Below are 16240 nucleotides of genomic sequence, written 5' to 3' on the forward strand. Positions count from 1 at the left end.
TCTTCACAGTAAAAACCCACATATGCTTTATGTTATTGTATCATCGATATTATTTTGAATATATTAGTTTGATTGTTTGAAATGTTTTTTCTGACTTGAATTTTTTTTAAAAATCCAACTCTTTTTAACATCAAATGATTCCTTTTATACGGACGTTTTTCAGTCATTAGGAAACATGGCGTGATCGGTACTCGATTACAAATACGTAGCCTAGCTTTCACATTAGCCTCATATGATCCATTTGTCGGTGATCGATTGTGTTTGAGTCCCACACGGAAAAATGGCGGACCGACCGCCAGGAGGTTCTCAAAAGGCTAGCGCTAAGGTGAATTCACGCTTTCTGTTTGGAACCACTCCGGCACATTAGCGTAATGTCTAAACGAAGGTCGTATTAATATGGGCCGACCGGCGGCAAAAATGTTAACGATCGGCCGCGTCTAGCGTGTACGCCACTGTTAGCACTAACATGCTAACCTTCGCTTGTGTGACCACACTTGCTACCGCGTTAGCTTAGCAACGGTAGCACATCCCGGTCGCAATCCCGACGGCCGCATAAAGCTCGACTTCGATGCATATTACACTGCGCTAAAGGGAACTAGATGTATATCTCTAGTCTTGTTGCGGTGAAAATCTCTTTAAATGTAGATTCCGTTTATCCAAGAGGCATTTGGCCTTATAGTGCCAGTGTCGAAGGCCACTTTCTTCATGCTAATTTACTGCTAGCATACGGAGAGTAACGTGAGCTTTGCAATAACCATGTGAAAACAACGTGATAAACTTGCCCGTAGTGAAGTACACCGAGTGTAAGCAGTGCTACTGCCACTAGCTAATAGTTAAGCATGTGAAGGTGGTGGTGATGATGACAATGGCACCCACCCACCCACAACAACAGCCTCTCCGTTGTACTTTGCATCCAAAGGCGCTGCTCGAGAGCAAACTCAAGTCTTTCAGCATTGGCAAAATGTCCGTGGCCAAGCGAACCCTCAGCAAGAAGGAGCAGGATGAGATCAAGAAGAAAGTGAGTGACCCAGCCCCGATGGAAGGAGGGAAATGTCAGGGTCACGTACTCTGCGCAAGGGAATCGTGTGAATTCTTTTTGCCGTTCCTGCGTTTAGGAGGATGAACGTGCTGCGGCGGAGATCTACGAGGAGTTCCTCGCAGCGTTTGAAGGCGGCGGCGGCGGCGAGGGGAAGATTAAAGCTTTTGTTCGCGGCGGGATAGCAAATGCCACAAAGGGTACCTGCCGTATTCCTGCATTTGAAATTCCTGACTTCATTCACTGCCTGTTGCGCTAAGGCTGCTCTTAATTTTTTCCGAATGTATCAAACGCTGTCGCTCTTTCCTAACAGAGGAGGCGGCAACGGACGAGAAGAGAGGCAAACTGTACAAGCCCAAATCCCGCTTTGAGAGCCAGTCCAAAAGCATCCTGCCCCTGGAAACCCCGACTCAGTTCTTACCAGTAGACAAACGACACGTGAGACAAAGGGCTTTGGGTTTAAAGATGCGAAACGCACATAGACATTATTGTCATGCTTATTCTTGTCGCTGCTGGGTTGCAGTTTGCCAAGAAGACCAATGAAAAGGAAAAGAAGAAGAGCAACCTGGAGCTATTTAAAGAAGAGCTGAAACAGTACGCCCCGCCCGACGTTCAGAGGCAGTCCGGATGCCTTAACCAATATAGAAGGAATTGTGATTTTCTTTTTTCTTCAATTTCCATTCAGGATCCAGGAGGAGAGGGATGAAAGGCACAAGATGAAGGGGCGAGTTAGTCGTTTTGAACCGCTGGGTGGCACGGAAGGAAGACGTTCGTGTAAGTGTCTCTAGAAAGCTGCTCCGCTGTGTGTGTGTGTTTTATTTGTGTTCATTTTAAACGGTGTGCGTGTGCGCGCGCGTGTAGTTTTGGACGACTGCGCGCCCGGTTCCCACGACGTCGGCGACCCGTCCACCACTAACTTGTATCTGGGAAACATCAACCCGCAGGTATGATCATTCAGTCTTGCACACCGTCACACATGTCCGAAAGGGCGTCACGCGCCCTGCTTTCTGTTTTAGATGAACGAAGAGATGCTTTGTCAAGAATTTGGCCGCTACGGACCACTGGCCAGCGTGAAGATCATGTGGCCCCGGACGGACGAGGAGAGGGCACGGGAGAGGAACTGTGGCTTTGTGGCCTTCATGAACAGGAGGGATGCCGAACGGGCTCTGAAAAACCTCAACGGTATGTTCTTTGATTGAAAAGAAGGCTTTTGAAAGCGCAAGTGCCACCATGGGCTTGAATATGTCCAACCGACGCAGGGAAGTCAATCATGAACTTTGAGATGAAACTGGGGTGGGGCAAAGGCGTGCCCATTCCACCCCACCCCATCTACATCCCTCCGTCCATGATGGAGCACACCCTGCCGCCGCCTCCCTCGGGCCTTCCCTTCAACGCGCAGCCCCGCGAGAGGCTGAAGAACCCCAATGCACCCTTGGTCCCCCCACCCAAAAACAAGGAGGACTTTGAGAAGGTAACCACCTTTTCTTGTGTGTTTTCTCTCATTTTTCAAAATAAGTTTTGCCGTTAAATGTTAGCGTATCATGAGTGAAAGGTAGCTGCTGTTAGCCATCATTGTTGCTTAAATGAATGCGCTTAGACAGAATGTTGTGTTTTTCATAAGGAGGTGTTGACTAGGCCAGTGTCGCTTTTCAAATGCATTCTTTTCTTTTATTTTCTTTTTTTTTTATATATTTCCCATGTTGCCTTGTTAACAATACTCACGTTCTATGTCTATTATCTGATGTGACTTCATATACAGACTCTGTCGCAAGCCATAGTCAAAGTGGTTATCCCAACAGAAAGGTACATGCTTTTTTTCCTTTTTTTACCCCTCTAAATTGGTGCACCGACTCAGAAACCCAAACAAAACAGACAACATCCCATAATGATCATTTGATCACTGCATGCTACAGGGGGGCTGGTCAGTGTGTTTGAGCAATGGTTCAAGTCGTCTCTCCCTACACACACACACACGAACGCACGCACGCACGCACACACGTATGTGCCCATTATCATTCAAAGTCACAAGGAATCAACAACAAATTCAAAGACACTAACTTCTGTTCAACATGGATAGTTCCGTCCAAATAGAACCTCATCAGCGCAACGACGACACATTCCGACATTCAATTGCATGTTCTTTTCATGTAACTGCAAGTGTATTTCACTCGTGTAGTGTCTCGGTCTGAACACTAGAGTGCACTGTTTTACCACTGCATGCCTGACTATCAAAGCCCAAATGAGCGTTGTCTTTAGTACCGTTGCAGTATCGGAACATTTCTATGAAGTCGACGGCGTGCGCGATGCTTAATTATGGGGGGCTTAAAACCTCAATGGCAGTGCAGATAAATGAGTCCCCCTCGTTAAGAGATTGTCATTACGCTAAATGTTCTAAATGCTCGTTTTCAACGTCTCGCATTTTTTGGAATCACGGCCGCGCACGCCCGCCATCTGACCATTGCTCACGTTCGCCGCCCTCCCCTCGTGGCCGCCTCGAGCCAATCCGGCCGGCCCTACTGCCGAATCCAAACAAGCCACTCTGACTTAGACTGGCCATGACCTTTGACAATGGCCTTGGTGAGCAGCACACGTTGAACTGTCTGCGGCAGCGCGGGACCCGAAAAAGGCGTCATGGGATGGATTGGGAAAGTATACGGGATTGTACCCCGCCATTGGTACGATCGGCTCCAATACCAAGTAATTGTGATCTGTGTTGACATCATGAATTAATGAATCCATCAAGTCCAATTTGGCCGCCATCTCCTAAGAAAAGAAAAGAAAAGAAAAGAAAAAAATCACCGCCAGCGATCCACTCGGCATCACCGCTAACTCGTTGATGCTCTTTGGCACACATGACATGACATGACATGACATGACATCACAGCAGCCGGCGGGGCAGAGTGACACGCCGAGAGGCCACGTGGAAGCGGCGTCCTCTCAGTGTGTCACACGTGTCTTTGAAAGAGTCTGAGTAGTAGTTTTGAAATCAACTGCACTTGATTCAACTCACACAAATTGATATTTGCCCTTCACATTGAAGTAGGCAAAGTGATAGATTGATTGTTTGCAATTTATGCATGGTCACATGACACGTTTTGAACGTTGCCTTTCGTCTCTTAAGACTTTAGCGCTTTAGTCTATATTGAGCGGTCGTTCCTCGTGTCGTGGCGTGGCGTTGGCAGTTTGATTCCAAAATATTTGGCAATAACCAATGCTGTTTTGACAAATCTATTGTTTCTAGTATCCAATTAGAAAATAGCGACGTACACTTGACACTCAACCACAGCTAAAACAAAGGGCTGGACATAAGCACAAATGGAGACTGTAACATGGCAGTCATTTCAAAGGAATGAAGTCCTTTTTATGTCGCCGTTGGGAAGGCAACAATTCAAAGCGTTTCCACACTGCCGAGCATAAATGGAAGTGTTTAGCGTAGCCGTTTAGACTTGCCAGCTGGTCTGAATCTGTTTGCTTTAACTGTGTCTTTCTTGTAGGAATTTACTCTCTCTCATCCACCGAATGATCGAGTTTGTGGTACGCGAAGGCCCAATGTTTGAAGCCATGATCATGAACCGGGAAATCAACAACCCCATGTACAGGTCAGCGGGCTGCCGCCGCCGCCGCCGCTCACCCCTTGTTGTCCTCCCTTGCCCGTTTCACATTTGGCTTTTGCTCTTCAACCCTGAAGGTTTCTTTTTGAGAACCAGAGCCCAGCGCATGTTTACTACAGGTGGAAGCTCTACACCATACTGCAGGTTTGTAGCCAGCCCATCCAGCATAGCGCGTGTGCGTGCGTCCCATTCGGATTGGATTTTCACCCGTGACGTTTCCAGGGCGAAGCGCCGGTCAAATGGCGAACGGACGACTTTAGGATGTTCAAGAACGGATCCATGTGGCGCCCCCCGCCTCTCAATCCTTACCTCCACGGCCCGTACGACGAAGGCGACGAGGAGGAGGAAGAGGAGGACTCGCTCAAGAAAGGCTGCTTAAAAGAAGAGTAAGACGCGGGGAAAAAAACTAAGCTCCAACTTGTCGCCAAATGACGTGTTGTACGTTTTGCAGCGAGCGGGACAAGCTGGAAGAGATGCTCCGCGGCTTGACGCCCAGGCGAGGCGACGTGGCAGAGGCCATGTTGTTCTGTCTCACGCACGCCGAGGCCGCCGAAGAGATTGTGGAATGCGTCGCAGAGTCCCTCTCTATCCTCAAGACGCCTCTGCCCAAGAAGGCAAGCGCACGCACGCACACACACACACACACACACACACACACACACACACACACAGATGGATCATTCTTTTCACTCCAATCCACTCCGCTCACACTTTTACAGATCGCACGGTTGTATCTGGTGTCCGACGTGCTGTACAACTCCTCTGCCAAAGTGGCCAACGCCTCCTACTACAGAAAATAGTGAGTGCCCGCTTACACATGTGGAGGGAGACGAAAAGGGGCTTTTTGCTTCGAGGCTCGTCGGTAGAATTGGATTTCAAGCTAGCTACTGCCAGCCAACATTGAGCCATTTTCTTCTTTCCCCTTGACAGTTTTGAAGTCAAACTCTGCCAGATTTTTGCGGACCTCAACGCCACGTACAAAACCATCCAAGGTCACCTTCAGAGTGAAAACTTTAAGGTATGCGCAGGGGGGAACCAATCCCCGTAAAGTTGGACGCCGTCGTTCAGCCGTCTCGTCTCTTGGCTTCCAGCAACGTGTGATGTCGTGCTTCCGAGCGTGGGAGGACTGGGCCGTGTATCCCGACCCCTTTCTCATCAAGTTGCAGAACATATTCCTGGGGCTCGTTAACCTGGCGCCCGAAAAGGAGCCTGTGGGAATTCCCGTCGAGGTGAATATTTTGGACAAGAATACATTGATTAACGCTCAAATATGGATTGGCGCAAACTCAAAAGGAAGGAAAAAATGTGTCTGAACGATAATGATATCTGCAGTCCGAGCCCGCGGAGGACATCGACGGCGCTCCGATAGGCGAGTTCGCGGACAGCTCGCCCATCGAGGACGTGGACGGGATGCCCATCGACGGCGGGCCCATCGACGGAGCCACGATCGACGGAGCCCCGCTGGACGACCTGGACGGCGTTCCCATCAAGCCTTCGGAGGAGGACATTGACGGAATACCTTGTGAGTCGAAAATGGCACGTCAGATGAGCGTCCGCAAGTTATGTTGAAATGACTCTTGTCTTCTCTTTTCAAGTCGACCAGTCCAAGGAGGCCACTTTCAAGGTGGCGCCCTCAAAATGGGAAGCCGTGGATGAGTCGGAGCTGGCGTCTCAAGGTGGGAGGCGTCAAACGTTTTATTTTCATATGCAGTCGTAAGCTGTGTCTAAACGCTCCATTTTTTGGGGGGCCTTTAGCTGTGACCACGTCGAAATGGGAAGCATTTGAGCAGCCCGAAGAACCAAAAAGGTGAGCTGGGATTGTTTTGCAGCCTGTGGGCCGCCTGTGGGCCGCCTGTGTTGCTTCTTAACCAGCTCGTGTCTGAAGGTATGCGGAGAACAGCGACGAGGAGCGGAGTCCCCGCTCGGCGGTGGCCACCCCGGGCTACTCCAACCCCGCCAGGGACGACGCCGACCTGAAGGCCAAACTGAACGAGGAGAAGCGGAGCAAACTCCGAGAGATAGAGGTGAGGGATGAAAGAAAACTTTTAGTGACCAGTGTGGAGGCAACACCAATCAATCGCACCATCATTAAAGGGAAATGACATTTTTTTATATTAGTCACAGCAAAATGTTTGTTAACGTTGCCAACAAGGTGAAAGTCATGAAGTTCCAAGACGAGCTGGAATCAGGGAAGAGGCCCAAGAAGCCCGGTCAGAGCTTTCAGGAGCAGGTGGAACATTACAGGGACAAACTACTGCAGAAGGTAAAAAAAAAAGTGCAATTGTGGCTGTGGAATTTTCCTTCTAAGTTTCCCGTTGTGCCGCTGTAGGAGAAGGAGAAGGAGAAACAAGAGCGGGAAAAAGAGCGAGAGAAGAGGGACAAAGAGAAAGCGGACACCAGGTTGAAAGACTTGAAGAAGGACAAGGAAGACACGCCCACCAGGAAAGATAAGTGAGTCAAAGTTGCGCTCGCGGTTCCTCTCCAAGTTCCTTGTCTGTAATGTGCGTTCACCCAAACCAACCTCCCTCCCTCCCGTCCGGACAGGTACTCGTCCCCGGCCGTCGAGAGGAAGCGACGACACAGCAACTCCCCCAGCCCCTCGCGTGGTGGCGGCGGTAGCAGCAGACGGGCCCGCTCGCCGTCCCCCCGCTCAGAGCGGTCTGAGCGTTCGTACTCAAAGGATACGTCCTCGCGCTCTTCTCACAAGGACTCCCCGCGCTCTTTGGTTAAGAAGTCCTCAAAGAGGTAGCACACACAAAATGAATGAATGGATGGTCGCGATCAAAATGGCTGACTAAACTCAGGCTGAGCATATTATTCTTTTTCAAATGGAAACGTGCGCTAGCTCAATTGTAAATTCAGTCGCACTTCATTTGACATCCTTGTCCTCCCAGATCTCCGTCATCACCTCGCACGCCCAAGCGCTCGCGGCGGTCGCGCTCCCGGACGCCCAAGAAGTCGAGCAAAAAATCCCGCTCCAAGTCTCGGTCCCCGCACAGTCGATCTCACAAAAAATCCAAGAAGAGCAAACACTGACAACCTCTAAGAAGCAAAGCCGCCACTGTGTCACCGAGTTGATGGGGCCGTTGTACTATAAATGAAGCGTGCGTGCATGGGTGGGCTGGGAGTCTCCTTTCTGTTTTATATTGTACAAAAAATGTGCGTGCGTGCGTGCATGTGTGTGCGTGTATGTATGTGTGTGCGTGTAGCCCACAAAACAACACTCAATTTGATACGAGTGTGATGACAATAGTTCGCCATTAATCCATGCGGTCATTTTTCTGTTTTTGTAGTCCTCATTGAAAATAATTCCTAATAAAAGTTTCATTTTCGTTCTGCTTCGTGTCTCAGAAGTCCTTAAAAGCCAACATCATTTTTTTGAGGGGAGGAATAACGCAGCATTTAGTTTTTTTACAGTTCGTACCACAAGTGTAGAAAATGTTTTTTTGCATAAAAACTATGCATTTGTTTTACAATTGGATTTAATTGCTGTAAAAAAATGTTTTTGTATAAAAACGACGCCTTTGTTTTCCAATTGGATTGAATTGTGCACTCTGCTATCGATTAAGAGGTCTGTCGTCAAGTTGGAAGGGACGCCTTTTCCTTAGTTTTGGAGCGCTGCGCATGCGCAGGACCCGGAGGTGAAGAGAGAACAATTTTCGTCACTGTGGCGTCCTAGCAATCATGTAAGCTTTCTTTTCCGAACCCCAACGGCAGCATGCATAACGAAAAGGTACAGAATTGATATTTTACGCTTTCATTTTGTGACCCATGACGCTCGTCGGGTCGGTTAGCGAATCAATCCATAGCGTCAGCATGTCGGCGGGAGATTGGCGTCGTCGTTCGGTTTCTCACGAGCATGTTGCTCCTTTTAAGCGCTTTACACAGCCACAATGTCCTCCCTCGAATGTTCAATTTTCCTCAGAAAAGAAGCATGGAAGACACCTGGTCTGCTGCCGAGCTGAAAAGACTACTTTCCAGGACGAAGGAGCAAGAGCACGACAGAAAGCAGCACCGCGGTGGAGAATCCGCGGAGAGACGTTCTAGGGACTCCCGAGGGGACCGAGACCGCAGGTTATTTCAACATAATACAAGACTCAAACCTTATATTGAATTGAAAGAAGTAAACATTCTGGTCAGTCAAGTCATCTGAAACACAAAAAAACTCAACCACAGCTTTCTAGAAAATCTGCTGATGTGACTATGTCGCTTCCCATCCCTGACAGAGAGCATCCCGTGATGGCCAGACGGGACTTGTACGCAGAGGAAAGAAGGGGTGAGCGGGACAGGAGGCCAGAGCGAGACAGCTCGGAGGACACCAGCAGACGTGCACGCGGCTCCACAGAGGACAGAGACAAGCGGGATAAATGGAGGCCGAGGAAGGGACATGAGGAGGAGGAAGACGCACTCAAGAGAAGGGAGGATAAGGAGCGGCGAAAGGAGGAGCGGGATAAAGAAAGACGGCGGGAGGAACGGGACAGGAGGAGACACGAAGAGAGACGGGACGACCAAGACGGCGGACGAGAGAGGCGCGAGGACAGGAAGCCATCGAGGGAAGAAAGAGGTAAACCTTGCCGATTGTCACTTTTCCAGAGTCTCGACGTGTCACATCCCCACAGAACAATACCGAAGACAAAAAGAAGAGCGAGAAAGGAGACACAAAGAGAAAGCGTATCACGTAAGCATTTCCATCCAATGTTACGTACGGACGGCGGACATTTTACCCGGCGCTAGTTTGACTATTCCTCGCCATCCTTCAGGATGAAAAGCTGAGGCGAGAAGAGGGGGCAGAGGAAGAGAGGGAAAGACGGAAAGAGAGGCGGCAAAGAAGTGACGCTGAGAGACATCGCAGCAGCTCCAAGGACTCCAGACCGAGTCACAGCCGTGAGACCAAGACGAGAGAAGCTGAGGTCGGTAGCTGCCTCATCCTTTGAAACCTAAGTACATGACGTCGTTTGTCTACTTGATCCAGGAGGACGTGATGCGTTCAGGGAACGTGGCAGCTAAAGATGCTGGCAACGACCTAGTAACGTTCCAAGTCCCACTCAGCAGTTTTTTTTTGTTTGTTTTTTTACACTGTAGAGTTTACACTGCTTCCGTTGTTTGATATTTTTGTGCAGGTAGCCAAGCATGAGCCTTCGCCAGACTACGAAGATGACTTTGAGGTAATATGACTCCGCCCACTCACATTTCTTAGTGCTGTGTCTTATATTCCATTCATTCTTTTGTACCTGTCATTTGTTAACATTTGCATGCTCTAATTGGTTTGCTTAACAAGAAAGCGGTAAGGATTTTCTTTTTTTTTTTTTTACGCCCGTCATTTTTTTCACCATTCATTCAAGTGTCACTCCGGCAGGATTACGAAGAGGATTTCGACGAACTGGACGAGGACGCAGAGGAAGAGGCCGAGAAAGTGGAGCTGGGCGAGGAGGTTGAAGCCATCCAAAAAGCCATGGGCGAAGAGAACGAACGTGTCCGAGTCTCTATTTCTACTCTTAGCAAAGACAGAGGAGAGGAAAAGGCTGAATTGTCCAGAGGTTGTTCTGATGTACCATTTCCAATCAAATCGGTCGGTGCACGCGGACTAAAAAGGAATCTTTCACTGTCAGTGAATAGCTCAGATGAGAGGAGCAGCAGAGGCTCCCAGCGGGGAAAGTTTATCGACTTTGTGGCGGCGAAGCAGCGAGAAGTGGCCAAGAAAGTGGCCATGAAACAAAAGTAGGCTCAGAAGATATCCGAAGTGGATTTTTCATTTTTTCTTAAAGGGCCAATTAAATTCCCTCAATTTTGCAGGAAACGCAGCGCAGAGCTGCTTCGTTTAATGGATCTGGATTTCTCCACCACCTTCTCCCTTCTGGATCTGCCTCCCGTCAGCGAATATGACATGTACATCAGGAACTTTGGAGCTGCCAACACAAAGCAGGTCAGTTTGCGCAACACGTCGTCACATTCTGTGCTGCTGCTGCTGCTGCTGCTGCTGCTGCTGCTGCTGCTGCTGATGATGATGATGATGACGATGACGATGCTGATGATGCTACTGCTGCTGCTGATGATGATGCTACTGCTGATGCTGATGATGCTACTGCTGATGCTGATGATGCTACTGCTGATGCTACTGCTGATTCCCTCCAGGCTTACGTCCAGTGTAATGAGGAAAATGCCGAGCGGGACGTCCAGACCGAGGAGGTGGACTTGAGTGACAAGTGGACGCAGCATCCCGCAGAGCACAGCGGTGCCTGTGGCGGTAGGACACAAACAAATGATAAAGAACGGTCTCTCCATAAAGACAAAATGTAATAATGTGTCAATTGCAACAAATGTACTATATATTGAATAAAAGAAAAAAAGCTACTCTCATTTAGCATTTCTTTGATCGTACCACTAGAGAGAGCTGGTGCGCCAATATAAGAACAATTTAATTCAACAATTTCTTGCCTTTTTGTCCCGAAGATCCAAAGCGGTCACACGAAAGTGGAAACGTCAACGGAATGAACTTGGATTCAAGACGTTTGACCGTCTTCTTGCGTGCCGCCTCCCAGGTGAAGTTTCTATATTTGCTAGCAGGATGGCTTGTTAGCCCCTTGTCATTTTTGCACCCGGTCGACGACAGGTAATGGCGGTCCTGCTGGAGGAGGATCACACCGAGAGGAGTTCCTTCAAGGGCCGGACGACACAATCGGACACCCTGTCTTTCAGCGACGGAAGTCTGCGGCTCAACATGGACTTGCCTTTTCTCCGCGGTGCGCAGGTGCCATCGCGTGGGCTTGAATTGACCATATGTGTTGAAGTAAATTCATTTTGCTTGTAATCCAGGTCGCGCCGTCAGCCAGGTGCTTTTCTCTCAGGCGCAGAGACACACGCTCCTGTCTGTTCACAAGCCGCCAGCTTCACCCGATGACGCCGAGCAGCATCTCGACTGCACCGTCATCTGCGTGTGGAACATGTGGGAGCCATCCAGACCGCAGAAGATCCTGCTCTGTGATTCAGAGGTGCCTGTCCCGTCTCGTGGCTCCATTTATCGCCAAGTGCGCTCACGTATGTTTCAAGTGGCCGCTCCTGCCCATCTTCTCTCAGGTGCAGTGCTGCTGTTTCAGCCCGGGAAAGGCCACGCTGGTGTTCTCCGGCACGTCCGTCGGCTCCGTGGCGCTGTGGGACCTACGAGAGCCCGACGGCGACCACCAACGGCTGAAGGTGGGCGGCGACGAGTGGACCTTCAGACGGCCTACCTTCTCTACCGGTACGTCGTCACGTATATTAGTTCCCCGTTCTCAGGAGGTTGCGTCCGCTTCAAGTTTTTTTGCTTGCAGATGCAGTGGCCTCGGCCCATTCCCTGCCGGTGACGTCGGTGGAGGTCGTTGCCACCGACGCGAGAGTAGTCCTTTTAGCATCCGAAGAAGGTGGAGCGTCTCGTCTCGTATGCCGGCGATGAGGAGGAACGTGTTCAAAGTGTCCTAATGAGAAACATCTCCTCTAATATCCAGAATTGTTGGGCTTGTCCTTCCGGTTGGCCTCTCTGGATGAGAGCGGGCTCTTGAATCTTTGGGTAGGTCTTGTTGTTTGTTTCAAAGGCAAAGTATTAAAGGTTGTTCTGTCTGCGGCCTGTAGGTGGTAGTGCAACTTCCCAAAGGCAACGAGGCAGGCTCCCAGACAGATCTAGGCAAGTTCATGTTTCCTTATAAGCATACACCTTTGAACTGCAAATGCTCTGAAGTTGCATATTAAAAATAACCACTTAGATTCCATCCATCCATCCATCCATCCATCAATACGTTTGTGATGTCGACAGATTGAGTTCTTCACTAATAGCTCTGCTGGGATTCAAAAAATCCAAATCACCCTCTGTAAATGTCAGTCTGAGAGGGGAAACAATGTCCTGAGCTGGGCTGGGCTGAGCTGGGCTGGGGACCTCACAGCTGTCTTGTGTGCCAAACATACTGCGTGCGCTCGTATTTCTCACACCTGCGCGCACATGTGGTTCTGCAGGTCTGAGGCCGGGTGGAAAAGTGAAGCTGCTGCACAGCTCCGCCTGCGTGACGGCCGACGGGTGAGCTATGACGAACAGCGTGTGACGATCGTTTGTCAACGCCGGGCGAGCCCGCTCAAAATAGGCCGGCTGCCGCAATGGATTTAAGGGGAGCGGGAGGGGGCTGGTCACATGATCTTGTTGGTTATGCTGTTGATTTTATCGCCTCAACGGGTAACACATCTGCGCACCAGTGGTTTTTGGATGGGAATCTTAAAACCCCTGACCTTTGTCTACCTCGCAGGGCGTCAGCATCGCACGTGGACAAAACAGGGCCGCCGCAGTGCCTTCATCTGAAATTTCTTCCCACTGACCCCAGTCATTTCTTCATTGGCACCAATTTGGTGAGCACGGGCCAAATTTCAGAAATAAAAGTTGGAAGAGGTTTTCAAACGACACGTTTCTTCCACTCAAGGGTCTGGTCAGTCACGGCACCACTCAGGGTTTGAAGGCCCTGCCCAAGCGCTACACCTCGCAGGAGTCGGCCACCCGGCTCGTTGATGTCAGCGCCGTCCATTTTTCTCCTTTCAGGCCAAACTTGTTTTTGGTAATCAAATGGAATCGAATCATAATGAATGCTCTGTAATTCAAGCCAGGCTTTTAACGTTAACACGTTGACCTGCTAGGTGGGCTGCGGGGACGGCAGCGTACGCTTACACGAGGTCAGCCGCGACAAACCGGTGGACGAGTGGACGGACGGCACGGCCGGCGAGGGGGTGCTCTCGCTGCAGTGGAGCCAAACTAGGCCTGCGGTCTTCTGGGTGTTGGACGCCGCGTCTCGCCTTCACATCTGGGACCTGCTGAAGAGCGACAAAGCGCCTGTTGTCACGGAGCGCCTGGACGCAGACAGGTGATTTCGGACACGTTTTGGGGAGGAACCGAGCCCGGCCGCAAGTTGTGAAAATCTATTTGACTTTCTCAGGCTGACGGCCATGGCTGCATTTGGAGATCCGGGACAACAGAACATGTACTCTGGAATAGCGACGGCACACCGTTCGGGTAAAATCGAAATGCACTATTTCACAAGGGAGTTCACCGTCCAACGTTGTGAAGAAGAAAAAGCATTAGAAGCAAAGATTGTACAATCTCTTTGAAACAGCTTTGTCGATGGAGTACATTTTGTCACTCGTGTATAGTTGCATATGTAAATTCCAACTTTTGTGTTTTCCTTTTAAAGCATGAAAGATGACGTCACTGTTTATTTATTTGAGACATACGTGTACATATTGTGTAAAAAAAAAAAAAAACTTTAACGATTGCTACATTTTTTTAATTGCAGCAGGGTAAAAGCTGCCTAGCGACAGAGTAGCGATTTAGTACACGGGATACAAAATGAGTTGGAAACCAACATTTGTTATTTAAGAAATGAAGTATGACGACTCACCATTTTGACAAAAGTTACATTCTGTTGAGTATAAAAAGATATGAAAAGAGTATAGGGCATTCATGCCCGTCATTCTGCTGAGTCTTTATCGTAATTGAGCAGGTCGCAAGTGAGCACAATGTCCGAGCGTCCGTAGTCCTTCAGCACTTTTTTGAGGAGGTTGCCGGTGGCGTCCGTGTCCGTTGACTCGTCCAGAGGCCAATCCAGGAGCTGAGCACAGGAAGGCAGCTCGGGGAGTCCCGGTTGGTAGTCCTCCAGGGGGTTCGGGTAGAGCAGCTGGCGCATGGAGGCCACCCTCGCCACCCTCCTCACCGCCTTGACCAGGCCGGCGGTGGACAGCGGGTTGAGGGCGAGGGCCAGGCTCCGCAGGGACGAGCAGCAGCCCAGGGAAGGCAGCAGCGAGCCCAGCAGCTCGTCGCTGAGGCCGCAGCCGCTCAGCGACAGGTGGCGGAGGCTGCTCGACGCTTTTGACAGGAGCCGGCGCACGGAGGGCAGCGAGCGGGCGTCCAGACGGTTTTCGCTCAGGTCCAGCTGCTGCAGGGAGGAGGCGTGCCGGCTGCACGACAGGTAGGACAGATCGCCCGCGCTCAGGCTCAAGTAAGGCAGCTCCAGCACCTCCAGGGGCTGAGACAGGGAACTGAAGAGGACATTGAACAACGACCAGATGCCACCACGTCTCAATAACTAAAGGAAGAAATGCTTTTATGTGTGTGTGTGTGTGTGTGTGTGTGTATATACCTGAGCAGCACTTGAAGTTGTCCCGGCAAACGCAGCGCAGTGAGGCTGAGACGTCGCAGTCCCCGTAGCTGCGCCAGACCCTGGGAGAGGTCTCGGAGCGCCTCCTCCTGCCCCGGCTGCTCCCTCCGAAGGTCCAAGTTGCAGTAGTGCAAGCAAAGGGAGCTCAAGTTGGGGAAGGCGGCCAGCCGAGGCAGCAGCTGAGCCAGACCCGCCACGCCCAGGTTGCTGTAGCGCACGTCCACCCCCAGCAGGCCCCGAGGCGGCAGCAAGTCCAGAAGGGTGCCGATGCTGGACACGGAGACCTCCTCCACGTGCAGGTACCGACACTGTAGCTCCAGGGGTCCCGCCGCGCTCAGGGCCGCGCACACGCGCTCCCAAGAGCGGGCATTGACGAAAAGGTCCGCCCTGACTTGCAACGGCGTGCCACTTTCCTTGCCGCCGCCTTCTTCCATCCACGAGCCCTCGCGCCTCTTCTCTGTCTGCCTGACCTCCTTCGCCAAATCCGCTTCCCCTGAAACTCCAACAGACCCTTTCATGCAATTGCTCGTGTCACCAGTCGCCTCCTTGACTCTCTTGCGCTGGCCCCTCTCTCGTTTCACGTCACTGTCTCGTTCCAGAGCGCAGAGCCTCTTCCTTTCTCCGGCTCGGGCCTGGACCACCATGGTGCACAGCGCTACGGTCAGGGACCATCCCCCCATAGAATCCACTGTTGGACCCTCGTCCCCTTGCAGTCCGCAAAGGTCCAGTACTCGCAGCGCAGATCTAATTGGGGGGAATCAAATGAGCTTGCTATAAACATCAACTATGCAGTGTCTAAAAAAAGAAAGAAGAAGCAATCTTGCTGTCCCACCTTCAATCACGCCCATCCCATGTTTATTTGAATTGTCAGACGCACTTTGATTGAATTGAAAACATGACTGTCAATTGAAAACATTGCGTAAGAAAATGTATTTGTAAATATTCCATCCAAATCCGACTAAATATGTTGAGGGCAGTTTGTGGCCGCTTCTCCTCTGGCCGCCCCCAATTTCAAAGCAAATGTTCTTGATGATCTTCAGATTGTACGGGAGCGCCTTTACAAAACAACCGTTGAGTGTGCAGCAGTCAGCATCCATCACCAACCTCTGATCGGAGAGTCCCCTAACGACAGCGAGCAACAGAGCCTGCACACACAGGCGACTAGGGGGCCGCTGCCCTCGGTTCCTGCGCCCGCCGACTCGCAGCCGTCGCTCGGGCCACTTCTGCACCAGTTCCCCGACGGCGAGCGGTCTGCATCCGGCGAACGAGGCCTCCAGTAGCGGCCCGTACAGTTCGCGGGGCACCCAGCGCAGCCAGTGTGGCGACGAGCTATGCTCGCTCACCACCTCCTTCGCGCACAGGCTCAACAAGGAAAGCGCCATCATCGAGAAGACATTCGACGTTGACGACTACACTTATTATTATTGTTT

The 16240-nt window shown here is 50.7% G+C and overlaps 3 protein-coding genes across 6 annotated transcripts; 2 read left to right on the plus strand and 1 right to left on the minus strand.

The window, feature by feature from the left end:
* Positions 1-207: 207 nt before the first annotated feature.
* u2surp (U2 snRNP-associated SURP domain containing) lies at positions 208-7985 on the plus strand. 3 transcript variants are annotated; one of them, XM_061266069.1, is made up of 25 exons: positions 208-325; positions 920-1018; positions 1116-1236; positions 1350-1474; positions 1560-1630; positions 1722-1810; positions 1898-1980; positions 2053-2218; positions 2296-2507; positions 2796-2839; positions 4531-4635; positions 4725-4791; positions 4870-5033; positions 5099-5261; positions 5367-5446; positions 5578-5665; positions 5739-5876; positions 5980-6169; positions 6243-6323; positions 6403-6454; positions 6533-6671; positions 6800-6910; positions 6977-7098; positions 7192-7392; positions 7542-7985. In XM_061266069.1, the coding sequence occupies exons 1-25, from the start codon at positions 281-283 to the stop codon at positions 7681-7683; spliced, it is 2898 nt and encodes a 965-aa protein (XP_061122053.1). In that variant the 5' UTR covers positions 208-280; the 3' UTR covers positions 7684-7985. The 3 variants fall into 3 exon arrangements, with proteins under 3 accessions (XP_061122053.1, XP_061122054.1, XP_061122055.1); XM_061266070.1 differs by lacking the exons at positions 208-325; positions 920-1018; positions 1116-1236; ... (4 more) ...; positions 2053-2218; positions 2796-2839 and having other exon boundaries at positions 2310-2507; XM_061266071.1 differs by lacking the exons at positions 208-325; positions 920-1018; positions 1116-1236; ... (4 more) ...; positions 2053-2218; positions 2296-2507 and having other exon boundaries at positions 2514-3733.
* A 264-nt stretch (positions 7986-8249) lies between these two features.
* dync2i1 (dynein 2 intermediate chain 1) lies at positions 8250-13859 on the plus strand. Of its 2 annotated transcripts, none has more exons than XM_061266072.1 (23): positions 8250-8380; positions 8573-8721; positions 8874-9211; positions 9267-9325; positions 9408-9557; positions 9620-9673; positions 9768-9812; positions 10004-10184; positions 10257-10365; positions 10441-10570; positions 10780-10891; positions 11098-11186; positions 11258-11387; positions 11461-11636; positions 11722-11884; positions 11955-12044; positions 12129-12190; positions 12253-12304; positions 12631-12691; positions 12915-13014; positions 13086-13217; positions 13297-13520; positions 13593-13859. In XM_061266072.1, the coding sequence occupies exons 1-23, from the start codon at positions 8366-8368 to the stop codon at positions 13762-13764; spliced, it is 2793 nt and encodes a 930-aa protein (XP_061122056.1). In that variant the 5' UTR covers positions 8250-8365; the 3' UTR covers positions 13765-13859. The 2 variants fall into 2 exon arrangements, with proteins under 2 accessions (XP_061122056.1, XP_061122058.1); XM_061266074.1 differs by having other exon boundaries at positions 8275-8333.
* si:ch73-174h16.4 (leucine-rich repeat-containing protein 14) lies at positions 13855-16195 on the minus strand. Its single transcript, XM_061266075.1, has 3 exons — positions 15915-16195; positions 14793-15554; positions 13855-14691 (listed from the first exon to the last, which is right to left on the minus strand). The coding sequence occupies exons 1-3, from the start codon at positions 16193-16195 to the stop codon at positions 14124-14126; spliced, it is 1611 nt and encodes a 536-aa protein (XP_061122059.1). The 3' UTR covers positions 13855-14123.
* Between the last annotated feature and the right edge of the window lie 45 nt (positions 16196-16240).

This window comes from Syngnathus typhle, linkage group LG19, assembly GCF_033458585.1.
Source record: "Syngnathus typhle isolate RoL2023-S1 ecotype Sweden linkage group LG19, RoL_Styp_1.0, whole genome shotgun sequence".
Taxonomy (NCBI): Eukaryota; Metazoa; Chordata; class Actinopteri; order Syngnathiformes; family Syngnathidae; genus Syngnathus; species Syngnathus typhle.